Genomic DNA, 24,590 nt, shown 5'->3' with positions numbered 1-24,590 from the left:
ATCGGGTAGAAGGAAATATGAAAATATTGTACAAGTGTCTGTGTTAAAGGACTGCTTAAAAGGTTCAGTAAATGTCACGAGGATTACCAGAACAGAGCAGGGGACCCCAGAGCGTTCGTTACAAGTCTTTTATTTGGGTAAGCACAAGGGTTAGCGGGAAACTTCGGACGACGTAGACGATCGTAGCGTGGACGGAAGCAGGTCGAGTTTACCGGGACTGAAGAGGAGATCGTAGCTTGAGACGGAAGCAGGTCGGATCGGAGGCAGGCAGGCAGAATCAGGTAAACAAGAAAGCAGGTAATCGGGAGAGTCTTACGGGGTACAGAAGTGAATCCTCCGACAAGGAGTTCTGCGCGTAACGCGTTTAAAAGGGGAGCATTGACCAATCAGGAAGCACATTCCAGCGCGCCACATGATTACCCCAGGTGACTCCACTTGGGTAATCATGACAGTAAATGGTTTTAAAAATATCATCTTTCTAACTTTGTGTTCCCATACATTCACACAGATTCAAAAAATTGAAAGAATGCTTCAAAAACAGGGACAATTTATCTTAAATATCTTTCCTGATAATAGTAAGGCAAATCATTGGTAACTAAATGATGTCTTATAATTCCATATAGTTGAAACCGGACACTCTGTCCAATGTTTTGATGATGTAACAAAGCTGTTTTTCACTGTGTACTGTTTAGTAAAGGATTGTAAAGCTTCGTTCGCTATGAGCTATGTCTTTATGAATGCTGCAAGTCATCACATATCGAAGAAAAAGCTTCTGCGGATCCGGCCAGTTTCTAAACATGATGACGATTTATCATTCAACGTTCCCCCTACTAGGATTAACTGTGGTTCTACAGTCTCATCTGGGTTGAGCTTGAGATTGTGGCAGGGGAGATACCATGATCATGAAGGTGGTTCACGGCCCGGTATTGCAGTACCTCCGGGAACGGTGCTTTCGCAATGATCGCAGCAAGGCTTTAGGGCTAGGACCTTAGCTTGGCCTTTTGGCTGAGAGTAAGTGTCCCGGCTCCTAGGCTTTGTAGCGTATTATGAACTGACCGATAACGGATAATGGATAATGAATAACGAAGATAGATCAATAACCCTTAAACCCCCCCCCCCCCCCCCCCTACTAGGATTAATGCTGTCTTTTGATCGTCCCAAACAATGTATCCCTGATCTCCTTTAAACCAAGATCATCAACTAAGCAAAAAAAAATGAGATGAGTTCTTCTTTATTAACCGGTCTGAAGTCGTAGGGAACTTGTTGTTTTTGGGTTATTTGTATATTAGAAAACCAAAGCTTGAAATATGACAAATGAAACTTTACAAATTGAATTGTAAATACAAAAAGATGTTCATTTAGTTCTCCATTTTGGCGTAAAGAAAAACAATGTATTAGTCTTTGCAAAATGTAATCACTATTCAATTTAAAAAATGCTCACAAAAATAGAAATTCACATGCTTAGGTTTTTTTCAGTTGCTGAATTTGTATATTGTGTATTTGTTTCAGATGAAAGTGTTGGTGCAGTGGCAGAATGAAGGATTTCAGGTTGACTGTCTTGGTGATGATGTATCTCCTGACAGGTAGTTACTAAACTCTTCTAATGTATATTTATTTCCTAATATTACTCTGAAGTTTTAGTATCAATGGCCAGTTCAAACAATTGAATTATTATACATCTAAATAAGATGCATAATAATAAGTAGCTGTGGGCACCGGCAAATCATGTTATTCTTCTTAAGTAATAATTTTCTTACTATGAGGTGTTCGTAAGCATGATGTTCTGTACAGCTGCACTGTTACTTGTACAAAATTATTATATATCATTAATATATAGTTTTTTTAACGGGTTTGTCCTTCTGCACATGTTTACATGTTTAACTTGTTTTACTAGCACCCAAAGGAGAAGCCCGTTATACTTGTATAATAAAGATGAAGGCCATTCATTCGTTCATCTATTCTATTATTAATTCATTCCTTTATTCTTTCATTTTAATGTAATTTTCATTTTTTACATTTTCACTATATTAAAAATTAACCTGACTTTTCATTGTGTGCTTGTTGTACTAGAAGGCAAAATAGACCAGTTGAAACAAAAATTTGAAAACACTGAAATAAGAAAAAAATAATCTTTTCCAAGTAAATGGTTTTGGGTTTTGTTTGGAGTAATTTTTCCTTTGTTTAAACAGAGTTTTCTCACTTGGTTAAATAGTTTTTTTGTCCAGAACAAAGTCTAGACCCAATCGCGTAACGTTTCTCACAAGTTTATCGAGGAAAGGCAGCGCCCTTGATCCGGTGCTCGCTGGACGTGGGAAGCAAGCCGCTCACAGAATCGGAACGTGTTCCGATTGCGGAAGTGGATCTTCCGGAGCGGGATATCGTGGTGTCAAAGACAGAAAAAAAATAGATTGATAGCCGGGACAGGAGAGCAAAACGTGGTCGGGGTCAAACAACAGGTCGTAGCCGGAGACAAACAGAGAAATCAGGAACAGACAGGTGGAAAAACAGGTGCAAAAACGGGATAGGCGAGAGTCAGGGTCAAAATGCTTGCCTTGTAACGACAGAGGTTCGCTGACAGACTGACAACAGACGAGTGAAAGGACTGGGCTTGAAAAGGACAGGGAAACAATCAGGTAGCCAGCAGCGGCTGGCGCCAAACGAGCGGTCACAGGTGATCCAAATCAGTCATCTTGACAGTTTTTCTAATTTTTTACGTTTTTATAAAGTTTGAATTGGGCTTTTCATTGCGTGCTTGCAGCCTAACAGAGCAAAAACCTATCGTTAAATATATACTTAAATAAGAAATGTATTATTTTTCTAAGCATGTAATAATTTATTATCATTAGTTATTATGTTTTTTTAATTATATTTTTATCTTGTTTTATTATACTGTATTTTTCTGGACCTTTAATTGTGTGTTTGCAGCTCCACATGGCAAAATGTGTGGTAATGATTTAATTTGCAGTGCGATATGCAACATTAAGGGGCCTGTCACACAGACATTTGCGGCTGAATCACGGCTAAAATTTTGCGTTTTTTTTTTTGCCCGTGGTTGCCCGGGATGGAAATGCGCAAAATTTGACAACCCGCCGTTCGTATGTGGTATGGCCGGAAAAAAGACGCCGGCGACTGTTCCGCTTCCTCATCGCGTCATTTTCTCGTGTGGACCACGGGTATACAAGCTCCCGAGCCGGTGTTGTGCCCAAATCCGACTCCTACGCAACACAACCACCCCCCCACCCCCTCGCGTGAACGCACATTCTGCTGTGATCGCTTTTGTTGTCATCCGCGTTAACAAACGCATTTTGTAGAATACGATCGCACTTTATTGTTTAAATAAACGCGTTATATAGACTAGGATCTCCCAATTGTTATAATTAGCTGACTTTATTGTTTTATATAAGCGTTTTATATAGAATACGATCGCTTTTGTTGGAAGCGCAGCAGAATGAGCGTTCACGCGAGGGGGTGGGGGTGGGGGTGTTGCGTTCGATTACGTTCACAACAAAAACAAAGACGGAATGGTTTAAGTTGTATTAAATTCCCAATAAATGCAAGACGAAGTGGTTTGGGTTATATGTTCGCCATTACATTCCCTAAAAGTGAGATAAAACGAGGTAAAAGTGGTTGTAGTAGCGAGGGTATGCAAATCTCGGCAGGGATGCACCGGGCTGTAGAAAGACACAGTCCCGTGAAGATCAAGATTTCAAGCTATGGAATCATTTTTATTTTATTATCTTGAAAAGAAATGTCAAGAAATAAAAATGGATTAAGACGAGGTCACTACGCTGACGGGGATCCATGTTCACCCCCTTGACGTCTCCAGCACAACTGACGTGTGCTTGTGCTCGGCAAATCGCGCTGTATATACGCAGAGAAAGGCGAAAGACTGTCACACGCGTAACACGCTAATTTCACGTAATAACACCACGATACAGGCACAGAACATGCTATTACCATGCTCCACCCACTATTACCCGCTGAAATTTCCCGTCCTACCCATGTGTAACCGCGCCCTGGCCGCGACCATAGCACGTCATTTCCGCGTCATTACCTCGTGTTGACCACGTGTGCGGCACGCGGTTTAACACGTGCTCAAACTTTTGAGCAGCTCAAAAGTTTTGAGTGCGGCCAACCACGTGTGAATTTCCGACCGCGAGTAAAGCACTGCTGTATCTCGTCTATATAGCGGTCTCAAGACGTCCTACTGCGCCCAACAGCATCTGCTTCACGGTCAGAATAATCTGGCCGTGGTTCATCCTTGATACGCTCGTGAAAGGGTGTGTACCCGCGCTCTGAAGAAATGAGCAGCGCAAAATTAATTCGCGCTGCCACCCGCGCGCGAATTTCCGACCTCGTGTCAAGCACTGCTGTATCTCGTCTGAATGGCAATCTCAATGCGTCCAATAGCGTCCGCCCCAAAGGCAGAAATTTCTGGCCGTGATTCAGCCGCAAATGTCTGTGTGACAGGCCCCTTAACTGCCAACAGGCTAGGAAATCTCTGCTTTGCCTACAATGAAAAAAAGGTTTGGTAAAAATAATGACAAAAATTATGTAAGGACAAAGGAATAATAAAAACATATAGAAATAAAAAGTACAAACATTTATAAAAATTAACTTCCCAAAATATTTTTGTCTCTCTCCTCCACTTTTCTACTAAAAGTTGAATGTTTTCTGCCCCAGTTTGCAGGTGTTCGGACAGTCCTTTTGAACTGACGACCCAAAATGCGTCCCTCAAAGAGGGCTCCTGCATCGAACTGACCCTCACATCCAAGCGCGAGCTCCATTCGCCGCCGATTTCCTGGCTTTGGATGAAAGACCTGACCTGGATCACCGAGCAGAAGACAATCAACGGCACCGTCTTTCTTAGCTCTGATGCCGCTCGCTGGCCTGTGGACCCGGACTACATAGGACGTGCTGAAATCCAGGGGTTGCCGCCTTCTCAATGGAGATCCGGAACCTCACTGATGGTTTTGATTTGCGACATAAATAAAAATGACAGCGGAAAATACAGTTTTGTATATCAGTTTTCTGTGGATCAGGACTCACCATGGGCAGAGGCTTTCACAGATGTCAATGTGGAAGGTAAGCTATAAATTATATCTGCACACAAGTTTGAGACTTTTTAGAAAGCCTTTCACCAATTTAAAGCACATTTCTTTTTAAAAATCTTACCCCTGATACTCAGTTGTGAGACCCGACCTGAAACCTCTTTCCTAAACTCTGCACCCACGTTTTAAACTCTTTTTCAAAACCCTACTTTAAAATTGCAACCCTATTTTAAAACATAACCCCTCAACTCCACCTTTTCTTAAAACTATCATTTGAAGCACTAACTTTAGTTTGAAACCTGCTAAGTTGAATCTATTTTTAATATTGGACACCTGCAAAGGAGATTTCACAGGATGCTAGTTCCTTATCTCGAAGATTATTGCACACTGTTGTTTTGACTAATACATCATATTCGCTATCAGGGCTGATCTGTTTTTTGTAGCCTTGGAGGTTTAATAAAAAGAGGAGGCCCAGGGAGGACTTAAAGACGGGGTGCAATTCTCTTAAATGAGGACTTCTCTCCTTCTTGCAAGTTTAAAATCCATTGATGTCTTACCTCCTTATTTTGAGTGTCTACTAAAGTTTGAATTTAACTAAATCTCACTTCAAAAAATGGTTTCCACAGTAGAATTAAAAAAATAATAATTTCGATTTCACAAAAAAAAAAAAAAAAAGCAAAACTCCTTATATAAAAATACCACCCTAATTTAAAGCCGGACTTTGAAAAACTATATTCTAAGACCCCTTTATTTTTATACCCTAAAATTAACCCGAACTCTAGTGTAAAACTGTAATTTGAAAAAAATGTGACCATGCTTTTAAAAAAAAGCAAAATCCTAATATAAAAACACCACCCTAATTTAAAGCCCCATTATTTTAATACCCTAATTTGAAACCCTAACTCTAGTGAAAAACTGTAATTTGAAACAATCTCTCTCAATTAAAAGCATGTGGCTCTGAAATGAACACCCCACTTCTAAACCGTGGCACACATTTGAAAATGCTAAATTGAATTACAAATTACTAAGTTTAAGTGTTTTATTTTTCAACTTAACTATTGACTTGACAAAATTTCAAGTAATGAAAAAACGATTTGATCTTTTTGTATTTGCCAATACAGAATTTCGAATCATATACATTGGCAATAAAGGAAGAAAAAAAATCATGTAGGCCTATCAATTTTTTTTTAATTGTATCTATTCATAAATATACATGCATACGTGGACACGAACCTGTTTTATTTCATTTTAGATTTGTTTATGAATAAGACATTTTGTCAAATTGGTTTTGACACAATCAGGATAAAAGACAAGTAATATATCCGATGTCCATTTTTTAAGGACAAGTTTTGAAAATATGCACTGAAAAACTCAAAATGCAATGGGGCTAGCTCAGAAGATTGTAGCTGGATTTAAGCCCAGTACATATTGAGGCCTTATGAAAAAACTTTTTACTGGACATATTAACGGTCAGTGTGGAAAAGAGTGGCAACAAAACAACAACAAATTTATATTTGTTGTAGGTTTTTTAACCATTATCTAAACTATAATACCAAGTTTATTCTACTTAATGGAGAAAAGATGCCCCGCAATATGTGAAATTCTGCAAACTAACATGTGCTCTGCCGCCTCCTTCTTGCAGAAATAGTCAACCAGGGATAATGGATCATGGCCTCGTGCGAGCTGTTCATTTAAGGTTTAAAAACGGGAAGAAGAGATAATTTGTTCTCTCGGCTACCTCTTCTAAGCAATAGTCAAATGTGGATAATGGATCGCAGCCTTAACCATGCATTTCATTTAAGGCAGGCTAGAACAGAAGCTCATTAGAAAAAAGTGCTTTCTACATCCCTGCTCACAGAAATAATGGTTTGGGGATATTGTATTGCGGTCGCACCAGTGTGCAGTTTGTGTTAGGCGGTAATACAGTAACGGCAAAAAAAATAGCCATGAGGCCTAACAAAAGTGTGCTTTGCCGCATATTGCTGAGATTGGTGACCATAAACCGCGGGATAATTCTAAACCCACAATACACTGAGTCAGCAAATTATGTCCACGAAATAGTGAAAGATTACAGTATTACCATTTTTTTTCTAATTATTTTTTTTTTTACGATTTCTGTTTGGAGGGACGGATTAAAAAAACTTGGCGGGCAGAAGTGATCCACAGGCCTTCGTTTGTCCACACTATTAATCTAATAAAAGTCTTCAAACCATGGGCGGGCAAACTAAAGCCTGTGGGCCATATGCGGCCACCGTCAGCATTTTTTAATCCTGCCCGCCAGACAAAAATTGTTCAAATATAATGATAATATATATAATACTAAATAAAGTACTACTAGTTAAAACATTTTTTTCTGGTGCCAACTTTGTCCCCATTCTCCCCTGTGGGTCTACAACAAAAATACTACTCGAGAAATACCATAAAAATTCTACAATATTACTACAAAACTAAATATCAATTTTAATGCTTTTAAATTTAGTGCTTAAAATCAGGGACCTAATACCACTACAGTATTACTACAATACAAAAATACTACTGCATAAATATTACACCAGAATTGCCGCTATGTAAATACTAAAAATATACTACAGACATAAGACAATGGAAATACCGTACTTAAAAAATACTTCTAGAAAAAATACTAGAAAAATTCAACTACAGTAACACTCAAATACATAATACTATAATAATACTACAAAAAAATACTACTTTGCAAATATTACTGTTAAGAAAATACTCCAAATGTAAAATTACTGTATAACTACAAAAGTCCGACAGAAAAAATACTACAAAAACACAAAAAAAATACAACAACAGTAATACTACCAAACTAAATATCCTATTTAGTGTCTAAAATACTATTTCCTATTATTGTGGCATTCTCAAACCCAATTTGTTATTACAAACAAATATAAAAAGAAATATACACGTATATTTGTTCACAAATAAAAAAATTGGAAAGGTCTCTTGGATCAGCCCCTTGGCCAAATCTTTTCAGCCAATGCATCCGTCTATTCCAAAGATTTACCCTTAACCTTAGGTTAAAGCAGTGACCTCTGTTTTAAAACCAGTATTTCAAACCTTAAACTTTTTTTTTCATTTCCCCCCCAAAAAATATTTTTGCAGACAACCCCTGTCTATTCAACTTTTCACAACCCCCCATCCTTAAAGAAAAACAACAAAAGACGCTGACCTGCTACACTGGGAGCCAATGTCCCTTCAAACTGGAATTTTTGGATGACGATCTGGTCGTCAAGTTGAGCAATAAGCGAGATCTCGGCAAGACGCTCACCGCCATACTTGAGGGAGATTGGGAGAATGACGGCAAGGCGGTCGGATGCCAGGTGGAGGGCAACACCGACAAACATTTGAAGAAATTTGTCAGTTCCACTATATACTGTAAGTACCGTATTTTCCACACTACAAGATGCACCCACCGGATTACAAGGTGCACCCACCAAAAATTGATTTATGTTATATTTTCTCTTCCATATATCAGGTGCTCCGGATTATAGCACACAAAATTATAACTAGCTCAGGGGCTAAGGTTGCAAAAAAAATAATAAAGCATTTGCTTTGTCAATGGACAGGATTGAGAGGGTTACTTTCGATACAGTCATTAGGTTAATCCAAATACCTTAGTATTGCAATATTATGACTTGATTATATTTGGATTACTCCATACTAAATACGCTAAAAAAAGACAAAACAAACCATAAGTAGATAAAATTACTACATTTTAATGTAACCAGCAGCACGGCAGCTGGGTGGTTAGCGCGCAGTCCTACGGCGCAGAGGTTTAGGGTTCAAGTCTAGCTAATGCAACCTCCTCGTATGCAGTTTGCATGTTCTCCCCGTACCTGCGTGTGGATGGATGTCAGATTAATTGGCCGGTTGTGTGAATAAGCGAGTGAGTTGTATGTCTCTATCTACGACTGGCTAGCAACCAGTTCAGGGTGTCCCCTGCCCACTGCCCGAAGATAGCTGGGATGGGCTCCAGTACCAAACCGAGCCTACTGAGGATAAGCGGTGCAGATAATGGATGGATGGATAGCAGTGTAACCTTGACAAATAATAGGAGAAAACCAAGGTCAGGTAGTTACTAACAGTTCTACGAAAAGTGCTTAAATTTTGACCACGTTTTATAAGCAAAAACTTTTTCGGTCAAGATATGCTCGGTTTTAGTTCACATTAAGAGCACATTAGGAACCAAATGTTGTTTAGAACACACGAGGTTCACCTTCTAAATTTCCAACAAACTGTCACGGTTACCATGGCCTCCAATTGTCCCTGCCCGTGTGGCGCCAGCTTCAGCTCGTTGACAGATTGGCTTCCCTTCTATTTAAGCTCAGTGTTCTCACTCTCACTTTGTCAGTCCGTCAACGAACCTCTGCCCCACTGTAATAATTTACAAAGTAATGCTTAAAAGCTCACCTAAATTATAATAGGATTAGTGCAATATTTGTGAATGAGAAAAAAAGTGCATTGTAATAATAGTGCATTGGAAAGAAGTGCAATAACATTTAGCAGCAACAAAAAAATAAATAGGTCACAGGGTACAGATTTTCACAGTTCCACGCAACAGTATATATCTTCACAGTTAAATGCAATGGTATATATTTTCAGGGTTTCATTTAGCAACAGCAAAAAAAAAAAAAAAAAAATGTTTCCAGTGGTAATGTCTCTCATCAATGTTTCTCCTTTTACCAGAGGGGCAACAGGTCAAATAGGCGATGGCCGTGGTCGGAAAGGTTTTTAATAATGTTAGTGGCTCTGCTACGGTACCTCTAGACTGGGCATTGAGCAGTCAATGATCTTTTGGGCAGTGTTGATTACTCTCTGTATGTTTTTCCTATCCACTGCCATGCACTGCCCAGCATAACACACGGTAATGCTGTATGCTAGAGTTTCAAGTTTTTCCTTCTGAAAACAGAAGCTGCTGGTGTCCTTCTACAAATGTCCTTGCTGGTCATTTTGTTTTTGCATCTTGTAATGGTGGGCCCAAAGTCAGATCAGTTGAGAACCACTGCCATTTAGTACTGGAAAATATCGAAATCATAATATTTTGACACATACAAAACATAATGTCTTTCTTTTTATTTACCCAATTTCAGACACCCCCAAAAGTGCCCAAATACACTTCCCTGAAGGCATCAGTTACTACAAAGAAGGAGACAACATGACACTGCTTTGCGTGGGCTCTGGAAACCCGCCGCCCGTATTTACGTGGCTCCTAGACAGCCAAGCCATGTCTGTAACAGCGGGAGAGCTAACCATCCGGTCCGTCACCGTGCGGCACAGTGGAACGTATGCGTGCATTGCCCAAAACAATTTTGGGGCTGCCGGTAGCACCGGTTTTAACGTCCATATCAAATGTGAGTCTGTTGACTTTCTTGTACACCATGGGTGGGCTACTATTTGGAATCGGGGGCCGCACACAGTGTCGTAAAAAAGTACTTGCCGCCTTCCTGATTTTTGTGTTTTTAGATGTTATTTTACTTAAAGTAAAAGTCACGGACACTTTGTTCAAGGCAATGCAAAAAATACAAAATTGAAAATAATAGCCTGCAGCTCAGCGGCCGGGTGGTTAGCGCGTCCACGGCACAGTTCTATGGTCATGAGATTGAATCTTACTGTATGGAGTTTGCATGTTCTCCCCGTGTTTGTGTGGGTCTCCTCCGGGCACTTCGGTTTCCTCCCACATTCCAAAAACATGCATGTCAGGTTAATTGGCTGGTCCAAATTGTCCCTAGATGTGAATGAGCGAGTTAATTGGCTGTCCCTGTGTGCCCTGCAACTGGCTGGCAATCAGTTCAGGGTGTCCCCTGCCCACTGCTCTAAGATGGCTGGGATGGGCTCCAGCACCCTACTGAGGATAAGCGGTGCAGATAATGGATTGATTGATGAAATTAATACCACCTGGGCAACGTACCCTCTAAGCTGAACGCATGCGCAATTGCGCAATGCCCAGACCTTCTCAGTGCACAAGAAAAGCTATCCGACACATGAAACTCAGGACTCGGAATTGCAAAATTAATTCACTAGAAACATCGGCCAGAATTACAGAGCATGAAGGCAAAAACAAGGTGGGTTCGTTATGCTGAGTTTTAAGCGCGGTATATTAAAGTCTTTATCAGCACGTAAATGAAAGCAAATGGAAAGGCATGTGAGCTTGAGTTATTGGAAGAGGTGATAGGGGGGTGGACAGGACGGGATTGGTGGAGTAGTTTGATTTTTTTTTTAAATATTACCATTGTATTATTTTGATCACTAAGAGATCAAGATATAGGAAGAAAATTGTGATTTAGATTCTACCTACGTGACCTTTCATACCTTCGTGACTACGTCAAGTCAAGTCACATTTCTTTGTAAAGCCCTTAATCACAAAATGTCTCAAAGGACTGCACAGGTTACAATTACACCATCCCCTGATCTTAAACCAAAGTGCGGGTAAGGAAAAACTCAAAACCTTAGCACGAGGAAAACAAGACACCTTGCGAAGGGGCCTCCACTAGTAATCCCCCTTTCAGGATGACCAAGTTGCAATAGATTTAGCAATGGGTATCAGTACACAAAACATTGTGAACATCAATAAAAGAAAACAAAAGCAATATGTAGAAATTTGTCCAGGAATTGCAGGGCAGCAACGAGAACGTTCTCAAGCATGCAGACTTCATCTTGTATTTCCTGTATTGCAATAGTACAATTGGGAAAAAAACCTAATTCACTTGTTTCTTTTCTTTAGACCCTCCAACTGTTCGCATCGTTTATTCCCACACGACATTTAGAGAGGGCGAGGCCATGACTTTGACGTGTGAGGTGACAAGAGGCGATCCATGGCCCAGTCACTTCTTATGGACCAAAGACGACAAGTATCTGTCAACCGAGGAAAACTACAAAGTGTTATTGGTGCGCCCCGAGGACATGGGCTTGTACAAGTGCGTTGCCTTCGAATTGGACGACATGTACTCAGAGCCGGCTGAGCTTCGCATTAACGTGGAATGTGAGTTGACGCATCTTTGAGACTGCATTACAAGACATAAGAATTACCATATCTACAGCACTATTGACCCCTTGCTTGCACGTGACCATAACCACGTGATGCCATGACGGACGGGAGTAAATTCTTGTAAACAGTACTCCCTGTGAAAGAGGCGAGTAAATGGTAAAAAATGACAACATAAAAGCTATAATATTCAAAACTATTGGCAATGACTAGTCAAATCACATTTTTGTATAGCCCTTAATCACAAAATATATTAGAGGACTGCACAGGCCACAATTACACTATTCCCTGATCTAAAACAATCCTGGTTTCATATGCAATAGTAAACAACTTTCCGTGTCACTAACAGCCTGGTGGTTAGGATTTGGTGCAACTAGTGTTGCTATTTGTTCTATCGCCGTTGCCACCATTGTTACGGTTTTGTGGTCAGAGATGAAATTCATCGACTGATGAATAATTGCACACATACGGTAAAACATTTAAATTGACCAGATTATAAGGCGCACGTTCACAATTCTGATCAATTTGGGTGCGCTTTACTCTCTAGAAAATACGGTACAACTCCAAGACTAAATGACTGGAAACACAATGTACACAGAGACTATTTTGAAAAATGGCAACACATAATTTATTTTTAAAAAATTATCACAAATGTTGTTCATGTACCCTCATAGTCCAGAAAATACGGCACTACTTCTGGATTTTAAATTTGAAAAATTACTAAAAAACACAGCGTCAAAAAACACAGGGATTTATTTCTTAAAAATGGCAACAGAGTTTTCAATAATGAGTACAAATGTAGACCATTTAATGTGCATAGTGTAGTATTATGAATCTTTTTTTATATTTTAAGAGTATCACGTTTTTTGATGCATATTGCCAATTAGAAAGAATTTTCAAACTGAGGTAAAGCGACCTGCAACCTTGCTCAACTTAAGTCCACCCGTACTTACCGTACTAGCAAAATATTCATTTTTACTCATAAATGTTCTAGTTAAATGCTAGTTTCTAATAAAATACTTGGTTCAAGTAAAACAATTTGAAAAATATATAATATTTAATACAATATTCATAGGCAAAGCAGCGCAGTGGTTAGGGCGTCCGCAGCACAGTTCTAAGGTCATGGGTTCAAATCCAGTTACAAGCCGTCCTGTGTGGAGTTTGCATGTTCTCCCGGTGCTTGCGTGGGTTTCCTCTAAGCACTCCGGTTTCCTCCCACATTCCAAAACAATGCATGTCATGTTAATTGGCCGGTTCAAATCGTCCCTAGGTGTAAATGAGCGAGTGAGTTGTCGGTCTCTGTGTGCCCTGTGACTGGCTGGCAACCAGTCCAGGGTGTCCCCTGCCCACTGCCCGAAGACAGCTGGGATAGGTTTCACCCCCGAGACCCTACTGAGGATAAGCGGTGCAGCTAATGACTGAAAAATATTCATATTTTTAAGAATTCTTTTTTAAACCATTTTAATGCTAATTTTCAGAACTAGCTTTGTGTTGTTAAAAACAATTTCTCATTTTAATTAAACCTAAATGAAAGTATGATATCTTTCGTTTTGTTTGTTTTTTAAAACCAGTAAATTTATTTTAAAAATTGTAAACATTGAAATTTTTTAGGATTTTTTTAATATATGGTATTTCTTATTTTACTATATTTCAATAAGGGCAGCCCGTCACAGGTCTGAGGTCATGGGTTCAAATCCAGCTACCAACCTTCCTGTCGGAGTTTGCATGTTCTTGCCGTGCTTGCGTGGGTTTCCTCCGGGCACTCCGGTTTCATCCCACATTCCAAAAACATGCATGTCAGGTTAATTAGCCGGTCCAAATTGTCCCTAGGTGTGAATGAGCGAATTGTCTGTCCCTGTGTGCCCTGCGATTGGCTGGCAACCAGTTCAGGGTGTGCCCTGCCCACTGCCCGAAGATGGCTGGGATGGGCTCCAGCAACCCCGCGATTCTACTGAGGATAAGCGGTGCAGATAATGGATGGATGGATGGATGGATGGATAATAATTCATTTTGGTCAACTAAAACCCTATTTTTTTTTTTTTCTATGTCAGATGCTCCCAAGGATGTGGTGGTGAGAGTTTATCCTTCCCTTGTGGTGGCCGAAAAAACGATGGTGTGGCTGCGGTGCGACGCGAAGGCGCACCCACTCATCAAGTCGGTGGTGTGGTGGAAGTCGACCGGACCGAGTTCCCGAAACGTGTCCCACAATCGAACCTTAATCTTAAGGTCCACTTTGCCTGCCGACGACGGTTTTTACGGATGCACGGCCTCTAACGAAGTGGGCTCAGCAAAGTCACTCCCAGTCCAGATCCTGGTCCGCAGTGAGTCCACTACTGGCACTATGTAAAAGTACTCCATTACTAAAGGCATGGTCACACAGCCTTTCACGGGCGTATCGCAGCTGAATAACAGCCAGAAGTTTCTGCCCGTGAAGCAGACGCGGTGGAAAATGTGCAAAATTGGCTAAACCGGCTGTTTACCCGTGGTATGCCCGCGAAACAGACGCCGGCGGCTGTTCCGCGTCCTTATCGCGGGTAACCGCGGCTGCATCGCGTTTGACCGTGCTTACACGCGTTACACACGCTAATGCACGTGATAACACCGCGATACAGGCGCAGAACAAACGTGCTATGACCGTGCTCCACCCGCGATTACCCGCTTAAATTTCGCGTCCTACCCGCGTGTAACCACGTCTTGGCCACGGCCGTAGCACGTCGTTCCGCGTCTGAACCGCGTCATTACCTCGTGTGTACCACGTGTGCCGCCCGCGGTTACCCGTGGACTAAAGTTTTGAGCAGCGTAAAACTTTTTCGCGCGGCTAACCATTGAGGGATTGGGGAAGTTAGGGTGAGAGGAAAAAAACAGCGATTTGGTGGCAGGAAGAGCGGGAAGCCCTCGCGAACGAAGCGTGGTCGGAAATCGGAATAAGTTGGGCAGCCGGGACGGGAGAACGGAGCGTGGTCGGAGATAGAGATCAAGTCGGGCAGCCGGGACGGGAGACAGAGAGTGGTCGGAAATCGTAAGAAGTCGGACTGCCTGGACGAGAGACGGAGCTTAGTTGGAGATCGGAACAAGTCGGGTAGCCCGGGATCGGGGATCGATGCGGGAAACAGAATAGGGCAGGATCCATTGCTCTTTCTTTGGAAGCATGCTCCAGTCCTGCCTCCCAAGTTTTCTCAAGTTGAGTTCCCATGTGGCTTGACAAAAGCAAATACTTAAACTATAAATTGATGGATACAACTGTTGCATCTACTATTAATGAATGGATACAACTGTGTCATGGAAATGTCCTTAAGAAATCAACCAATACACATAAAGCGGTTGTTAAGCACATAATGTGGAGTTTCCATGCATCATTTTCCTCTGCACTGCAAGTCCCATAGTGCTTTACGGCATAAACATATCCCAGATGAGGGAAACTGGATGTGCACGTGGGCACAATCAATCCGTTTGATTCTCCATAATCTATTTATCCAGGAATTTATCTACTTATCTTGCGATCTACCTAGCCATCTTGTTCCTACTTGTCGTACATTCTATTAATGCAGATGATTATGGAACATACTAGCCGTGGAAATCGAGGGAATACTCTATACAAATGAATAAACCAGTATGTTTTTTTATAAATGTAATTTTTTCAAGAGGTTAGTTTATCAGTGTATTAATGAATTCCTGATATTTTTCTCCTTTAGCTGTTCACAAAGTCCAAGAAGGAAGCATGATATTCAGAACAGGTGGGAGGATCAGCACTTCATTTGAAATAAAGTGACTAAATTATCCTTCAAATAATTATTTGAGTAAGACCATTTAAATATCCAGTGGAAGAAATATTTTAAGTCAGGGCATTATGCATGATACTGTTTTAACTAGTTAAATACCAGATGTTTCTCTTAAATGCCAGCTATTTTTAAATGCCTACAGAAAATGTATTTCTGTAGCTATATAGAAATAGGACATGTAAAAAAAGCTAAAACTCTCGTCTTTCATTAGAAAGCAGTATGTTTCCAGCTCGTACCATTGTTTAGTAGACAGCAGTTGAACAATGCTTAGTTTCTTGAAAGTGCTCGTTACCATGAACATTTCTGAGAAAATTACTTTGGTGAATAGATGCATTTCAAGCTGAAATTTCACTTCAATATCCAAGCAATGCTTTCCATAAACACAAGGACACTTAGCTTGCAAAATGTATTGCAAGAACACTGAACTTATATGCATGAATGTTGCATGAACTCTCTAAGAACTTATTTTTTTCTGTTGAAGTGATCACATAATTTTAGTCACCTTGGCGATTGCGTTCCCTTGGACGTGCACAAAACATAATCCCTCTCTGATCAGACAATGAAGATAGGAGTTTGTCATCATTTTTTAAACGGAAAAAGCTTTGCTGAAGCTTTGTTGCCCATTTGTCCATGCCTTGCGAGTCTCACCACATAGCTTCTGTACGCCTAATCGCTGCATGGGGCCACCTACGCACACTCATTGGCCGGAAAAGGTAGTGGGGGCTGCCTTGATGTGTGGTCAAAGATCTGGTCAAAGCCAATACTGCCATCTTATGTGATTTACCATACTGAAATCATCTTTAGAGGCCTGATACTTACTGAGTAGCAGCACCAAACCCTGTATAATAATGCTTTTTAAATAAGATAAGGATAATTCTTTCACTTTATTTTTTTAATCTTTTTCCAGTTTCAATTATCTGTCATAAGATTGACCTAATTCAATTTGGCAGTTTTTTCAATACTTGTATCCGAATATTTTCTCAACGGTATTATTGATTGGAAGCCTTTTTAATTCACAGTCTTTCTGTTTTCCCCACAGAGTGGTTTTTAATCTTTTTTGGCAAGTTCATCCTTCCTGTGCTTTGTGCTTTTCTTTTGTTACTGTGTTGTGTCATCTACGTGATTTTCAGGTAAGCCTTCAAACAATATGTGACTTTTATAGAATATCAAATCATGATTCCAAAGTCTTTTTGTGCTACTCGTAATTAACCAGAATTGTAGCTTTATTATAATACTAAAATCACTGTGCATTTAAAGATGAAATATATTTCAAGGACGAATGTTTTGGGTAATTGATACAGTGCTGTGAACAAGTATTTGCCCCCTTTCTGATTTATGTGATATTTGCATTTTAATCTCTCACAAATGTTTCAGATCATCAAACCAATTTTATTATCACACAGCGACAACTCAATGAAATACAAAATGCAGTTTTGAAATGTTGATTTAATTTATTAAGGCACAAAAAATCTATCAGGACCTATGTAAAAAAGTAATTGCCTTTGGCTGGTCGGCTCCTTCAGGATCTTTACTCTTCACTCTTGGAGTAATCTTAGGTGGTCCGCCATTCCTGGGAAGGTTTGCCATTGTTCCCAGTTTTCTCTATTTGTGGATAATGGCTCTGACAGTGGTTTGCTGGAGTCCTACAGCCTTGGAAATGACTTTGTGACCTTTTCCGAACTGATAGGTATCAATCACCTTTTTCTAATTTCCTCTGGAATTTCTTGCAACAGTGGCACGTCAATTGCTTTCTCGGGATTTTTGTAGCTTACTTCAATTTGGCTAAAAGATTCAATTCAAATGAATTATTTATTCAACATAGGTGTGGTAAGCAATTTTGGGTGTGGCCTGTGGAATTGTACTGAGATTTCCCAAAACTGGTTGGTCACAGTTAATTTGTGATTTAACAAAGGGGGGCAATTACTTTTTTAAATAGGGCCACTTCGGCCTAGATTTCTTTGGGCCTTAATAAATAGAATCAACATTTCAAAACTGCATTTTGTATTATCCTGGGTTGTCTCTGTGTATTATTAAAATTGTTTTTATGATCTGGAACTTTGTGAGTGATCAATATGCAAAAAACCACAAAACTCAGGAAAAGGCTAAATACTTTCTCCCGGCACTGTATTTACGTATTATTTTCAAACCATCCAGAAAATGTAAGAAGGCAATAGGATCACTGAAGGAATCCAGTAACCTCACGGAAGAGGACATCAAGTGAGATGCTGTCTTTCTCCGCTAAAGGGCGCTGGTAGATTTAAAGCATTTCTTGACTGTTTCCCTGTTTTTCTCTTACATTGTGCGAACAAAACCAGTTGCAGTATGCATGACCTCCGCCACTCTGAAATGGTGAGTCGTTGACTTTTCAAATCTTTCCATTTTACAGACCTGCTCACCACCATTGACAGCAAAATACTTCGAAAGATTAATTCAGGGACAGAAAAGATATACAAGGGAAAAAAAACTACAAATCAAGCAGCGATGCAAAGGGTTTATGAATAAATAATTAGTGATTAGTAACCATTTAACTTATTTGGTTGCAGAGAGGCAATGGGACGTTTTTCAATTTTGTCTTATAAGTGGCCCCACAGATCGGTGACACACGTTTTAAAATTACATTCAAACAATAGCAAGCAAAAATGGTTTGCCGCTGCCTGGTTGAAAAAAAAATTGGATTTGGCTGCTTAGATTGGTCGGTTGCTGGTAGCTGCAGTACCCAATCTGGCCGCCAGAGCCAGTCAGAGACCTTACAAAAGCAAACCACATGAAAGCAGCTCATCAATTTTGTTGGTATTTTGTTGGGGGTTGTCATTGATGATTGTCACATCTTTAGAAAATAGCCTAACTCTTTTTTTGATAACAGTCCCAATCAGCGATTGGTTATGGCCATGCAACTAATCAAGGGTATTGATGTGTGTTCCTTTTTTGTCTTTCTTGATAGTCACAAGCTTCATTTCCATCGTTTGTTTTTGCTTCTCCCTTAAGCATCACTAAAAGCCTTAGGACCCAACACATACAAAAAACACAGTATTGTATCTCCGAAACGAGTAGGCTTTACGAAGCAGACGAGAATCTAAACTAAATGAACATAAAGGCATTGTGGGAGAGAGTTCACAATACCATATCAGCATTTTTTAATGAAAGAAACTTTATTTGAACATGATAAAAACCAAACGAGTCTTAAAACAAAAACAATGTTAACATATATGTCAGAAAAAGGAATTTGAAGAAGCATATGCTTATTAAATCTTACTCTGTGACTTCTTTAATAATTGAGTCCTACCGCTAAATCTGTTGTGTATTTACATGTTAAAAAAAAGCCTCCTGAATAAACATATATACATGGTTCTGTGGATGCACTGTAATTTCATATTCATCATGTTTATCGTTATCATCAGTGCTGCTTCCATACTTTTTGAGCATAATATGTAATACGAGTATTTATTATAATAACAATAATTTTCCTGGGTGCTCATGGTTAGAACTGACTGTTTTGTGTAGTGTGTTGTCAATCATACAAGTACCTTTGGACCTGCTACTATAGGAGGTCTGCCCCTGGCAGCATAACCACCCATTGCTAAGTGTTGTGAAAGACAAAGCATGGGAGCTTGAGCCAGATGCATCCAGCATCAAGATCCTATTTGTCAGCCCTAACTATGAGATGTGCAGACCATGACTGTTATGTGTTGTTCTTATTAATATGTTTATCTATGTGATCGTATCCCAAATCATTTAGATTTTGTTTGGTTTTCACTATCATCGCCAACATATCTATTCACCTTACCTTTTATGAATATAGATCCAGATTGTGATGAATTTGCATAATAGAATAGAATAGAATAGAATATACCTTTATTGTCATTGTTACAAAATGGGTTAACATATTGTGACAACGAAATTGGGCATGACACTCCAGTTTTACACATTCACAGTGAGGTATGAGCCAAGAAGATAAAGGAACAGAGAAGATAAGGTTATAAAACAAGGGGGATAAGGCTATAGTTATAATTTACATGGTATTTACACAAGAAATGTCGGCATAATATGATAGTGCCAGTAATACAAAAACAACGTTCAAGAAAAAACAACAAAAATAGTCATGTTAATTGTAATAATATTAATAGCAAGTTTAACTCTTAGCTTTACCCATCTATTGACTGTATAAGGCTTCTGCTCAATTACATTATTGGATACTAATAATACTGATAATAATAACAATAATAGTCACATAAAAGTTATAACAATAATCATTATTGTTTTAATAATAACAGATTAGTTTAGTTTTACCCATCAAGTAACTCTATAATGCTACTAATCACTAAATATCATTCAGACACCAATGATTTTCTTTATGCACTGAGGCAAATTAAAAGCAGAACAGTATTTTATATAATTGTCACAAGCCAGAAACGGAGACAGGACCCAATAGCGTTCGTTAAACTCAGTTTTATTGAAATAGAGAGCAGTGCTTGCTTCCACGAGCTGATGATCGTCGGACACGGGTGGCTGATGGCAGGAATGCAGAAGTGCTACTTCCGCGTTGAGCGAAGATTGTCGTGGGTGGCAGGAAAGCTGGTCGGTGGCTGGCACAGGGGAGCAAGGGCGGTAATTGAGTCCAGAAAAAAGGTCGGCAACAAGTATCAAGCAGCAAACAGGGCAAAACAGGTCGATGGCCGGGACGGAAGAGTAGGGCAGACTCGGGTACAGAAACAGGTGGGCAACAGGTAACAGGCGGGAGAAAACAAAGTAGGAGATTGTCGGAGGATACGGTGCTTGCCTAGCAAAAGCGTAGGTTCGCAGGACGGTCTGACGGCTTCCACTTGGAAGCCGGGGGTTTAAAGAGAGTCAATGGGCTGATCAGCGCTCAGGGCTGTTGGCGCCAACGGGGCATTTGCAGGTGCCCCGAAAAAGCAATAATGACAATAATGACCAATAGCAGATATTTTAGAGATGTAACTAAACATTCACACAAGACACCGCAAAGTTTGAATTTGATCCCTTTTTGGGCACAAAAGATAATTTGTTTATTATGTCATATAGTGGGGAAAATGCTCTAAAGGGGTCCAAAAAACATCTTATTCCACTAAGGTGGGGTTGCTGTATCCTATGTGTCTACTTAAATTATTTCAGTTTCATGAACCTCACCCTGACTTTGCGTCTGTTTAGTATCTGGCCGCATCCAACACGGCCTTGGAAAAATCCCCCAACCCCTTTCTTCACGCCAAACGCAGGTGAGAGCTCAACCTATTCATGTTTTATTTTCCCCCAAAAAGTACAATGAGGACGTACTATGAGGACATGCTATGCTTTGAGCAGGCAAAGAAAACGTTCTGCGTATGCTCCTCACAGAGAGAACCCGTTAAGAGAGGTAATTACAGGTTTTTAATTTTTGGGTTTTGGGGGAAGCTTCAACCAACACAATGTTTTTTTTTTCCAGACGAGTTTGACCAGCACCAACGTGCAACCAAGAACCATGTTTGTGAGCTACTTTCACGTGAGCATCAACCCTACCTGGATTTTCAAGAGGGACGAGGACACCAGTGACGAAGCCGACAGCAATTACTTGAGGCTGTCGGTGTGAATGCTCTCATTGGTATTTTAACACAGTGGTCTGCAACCTTTTCTGTACCATGGACTGGTTCATTGTCTGACAATATTTTCACGGCCTGGTATTAAATGATAATAATAAAAAATAAAAGCAATTCTAACATTTAGAATAATAATCCCGGCTGCTTTAACTCAGTGAGAGCTGAAGATCATGGCCTCAGGAAGCCAACAGCACCACATAATCTGCAAAAAGCAGTGACGCAATGCTGAGGCCCCCAAACCGGACTCCATCCCCACCAAGGCTGTGCCTATAAAATACTGTCCATAAATGTTATGAACAGAATCTGTGACAGGGCAGCCCTGGCGGAGTCCAACTCCCACTGGGAACGAATTACTTACTGCCGGCAATGCGGTTCAGACTCTGGCACCGGGCATACAGGGACGGCACAGCCCGGATAAGACGTGCGGTACCCCATACTCCCGAAGCACCCCCCACAGGGCTTCCCGAGGAACACGGTCGAATGCCTTCTCCAAGTCCACAAAACACATGTAGACCTGATAGGCAAACTCCCATGCACCCCCAATGGCCCTGTAGAGTGTGTAGAGCTGGTCAGGTATTCCACGGCCGGGACGAAAACCACTCTGCTCCTCTTGAATCAGAGATTCAAATTCCTGGCGGACTCTCCTCTCCAGTACCCCTGAATAGACCTTACCATGGAGGATGAGAATTGTGATTCTTCTGTACTTGGAACACACTCTCTGGTCTCCCTTCTTGAAAAGGGGTACCACCACCCCAGTCTGCCAATCCAGAGTCACTGTCCCTGATGTCCACACGATGTTGAAGAGGCGTGTCAACCATGACACACCCACAACATCCAGAGCCTTTTTCAGAACCCGAATAGATGGATGACCCAGATGCGTAACATTTTTACACAAGCTTTAGCTTACGGGAATGGGGCAGTCGTGCCAGTGAACACAAACGCCAGTGATTCGGCGATCGCTGGGCAGAAGAAGTGAGACAGCGAAGTCAGGCGCAGGAAAACAGCAAGCCAGAGGCAGACGAGATCAAAACCGGACAGGACAGACTGGATCGATACCAGATACAGGATACACGAGCAGATACTGGACAGGACAAAACAGAAGAGACAGTGCGGGCGGCAGTGGCTCAGAGGTAGAGCGCTCGTCTTGGGATCAAGGGATCCCAGTTCAAATCCCGGCTCCTCCGTGTTACATGTCGAAGTGTCCCTGGGTAAGACACTGAACCCCCAATACCCCCAATAAGCAGGTTAGCGCCTTACATGGCTGCACGGCCGCTATTGGGAAATGTGAAGCACTCTGTAAAGCGCTTTGGGAAGTCTTGACTTGAAAAGCGCTGTATAAATACAGATCATTTCATTTCATCGATAACTGATGCTGGATACACGAGCAAGATACAGAACACGACGGGACAGACAGGATCGATACCAGATACTGGAGCAACCGTGACAGCCTTAATGAACTCCGGGCGGATCTCATCAACCCCTGTGGCCTTGCTACAGAGGAGCAACATTATTAAAAATAATTATATTGAGCATAAATCCACTGTGGAGTCATGTGAAACATTTACATATCCTCGAAGAGTCACATTCATTCTTTTTTTTTTCTTGGCCGATCCTAGCCATCTTTTTGGAATGTAGAAGAAAACCGGAGTGCCCCAGGGCATGTGGAGAACATGCAAACTTCACACAAGGAGGCAGGTGGCTGTAATTGAACCCGGGAACTCTGAACTGTGAGGGGGACGACTAATAGCAACTCACTCGTAACTTCCAACACAAAACGTTAACTTGACCTGCAATCCAAGTAATGTAAAATACAAACTCACCAAATAAACCAACCACAGAAAACGCTTGTAGGTGTTATGCGGTTTTGGCATGGTTTTGGTTTTTCGTGTTCATGAGATGGGGATCTATGCATCCTCCAACTCTATTGTCAGAGGATTTTCCATGGCGGCAAGTTTGTTTACAATCCTTTTAGCATGACGGATTTGACCATTCTCCACACTGATTTGCTATCAGTGCCAAAGTTCAATTTGATTTAACCTTCACTGTATCTTCGGCAGGCAGGAATCATTGTTTTCAGCATGACAGTTACCACACTGATTTTAACTCAAAGGTACCACCTCAAAGCTCCGGTTCAAGTTCAGTCTGAAATGTAGCAGTGTCAGTGAAATAATAGGTAAAAAAACAATGTAACTTGTCCTTTTCTTGTTTTAATAAAAGTGAGGCCTTAACACCCATGTCACAAATTCAAATGAAATAAATGATAGGTAGCTGTGTTCTAAAAGTAAAATGCTGTGAATCAGTATGGTGATGAGATGTATTATTAGAATGCATAAAAAAGGAACATTTTGTGGGAATTATAATATGAATCCATTAGCTTTGATACACTCCTATTCTCCACAAGAGTACAAGAATCCATATGAAAATGTAATGCCTGCTTGTGTGTGCGTTTTGGCCATCACTGGGTTCTACCGGTAGTAGTAGCCTTGCATTAATTGATGCATAATCCGAAATAATTTATACAGTTCTTAGCTGTGGTCACAAACCTTTTTAATGTCTATAGCTACTTTTATCTTACGAATAAGCGCACAAAGCTTTTCTAAAGTAACAAGTTGCCCTGGTATTGCAAGGTTGTTACTATGTTGTCATTTGTCACGACCAGAACAGGCTGTAGACCCAAACACGTAACGTCTCACACAATCCTTTATTGGAGAATAGAGGAAATCAGGCGCGGGTAAACAACAGCAATCTGGTGCTCACTGGGCAAGAGGAGCAGGAAGCCCTCGCAAACGAAGCGTGGTCGGAGAGTGGAAGCAGGTCGGGCAGCCGGGACGGGAAAACGGAGCGTGGTTGGAGGGCGGAAGCAGGTCGGGCAGCCGTGACGGGAGAATGGAGCGTGGTCGGGAAGCCAGGGATAGATGAGCAGGAAAAAGGGACAGGGAGCCAGACTCAAAAATGCTTGCTTTGCATGTGCGGAGGTTTGCTGACGGACTGACCAGGAGTGAATGAGAATGACGTGTTTAAATAAAAGAACTAATTGGAAAACGAGTGGCAGCTGGGGCTAAATAAGTAAGCGCAGGTGAGAGCAATTGGCAAATCATGACAGTTTTTAACATATTATTACAAGTAGGGTTTAACCCTTGTGGCGTGTGTTTTTTCGATGACACAA

General features: G+C 40.8%; 1 protein-coding gene across 3 annotated transcripts; it reads left to right on the top strand.

The window, feature by feature from the left end:
• Window positions 1–466: 466 nt before the first annotated feature.
• LOC148372514 (sialoadhesin-like) lies at window positions 467–23,270 on the top strand. Of its 3 annotated transcripts, none has more exons than XM_088327105.1 (14): window positions 469–908; window positions 1,510–1,583; window positions 4,684–5,085; window positions 8,178–8,450; window positions 10,166–10,426; window positions 11,797–12,054; window positions 14,109–14,378; window positions 15,750–15,791; window positions 16,876–16,966; window positions 17,991–18,053; window positions 18,152–18,185; window positions 21,003–21,067; window positions 21,153–21,204; window positions 21,274–23,270. In XM_088327105.1, exons 2-14 carry the CDS (start codon window positions 1,535–1,537, stop codon window positions 21,415–21,417), a joined length of 2,004 nt encoding a protein of 667 aa, XP_088183231.1. In that variant the 5' UTR covers window positions 469–908; window positions 1,510–1,534; the 3' UTR covers window positions 21,418–23,270. The 3 variants fall into 3 exon arrangements, with proteins under 3 accessions (XP_088183232.1, XP_088183231.1, XP_088183230.1); XM_088327104.1 differs by having other exon boundaries at window positions 469–1,011; XM_088327106.1 differs by lacking the exon at window positions 10,166–10,426 and having other exon boundaries at window positions 467–1,011.
• The last annotated feature ends 1,320 nt before the right edge of the window (window positions 23,271–24,590 follow it).

This window comes from Urocampus carinirostris, chromosome 2, assembly GCF_059441175.1.
Source record: "Urocampus carinirostris isolate Australia breed hairy pipefish chromosome 2, RoL_Ucar_1.0, whole genome shotgun sequence".
NCBI classification, from domain to species: domain Eukaryota; kingdom Metazoa; phylum Chordata; class Actinopteri; order Syngnathiformes; family Syngnathidae; genus Urocampus; species Urocampus carinirostris.
The sequence above is the reverse complement of the archived record's forward strand: the minus strand, read 5'-3'. Positions and strand labels throughout refer to the sequence as shown.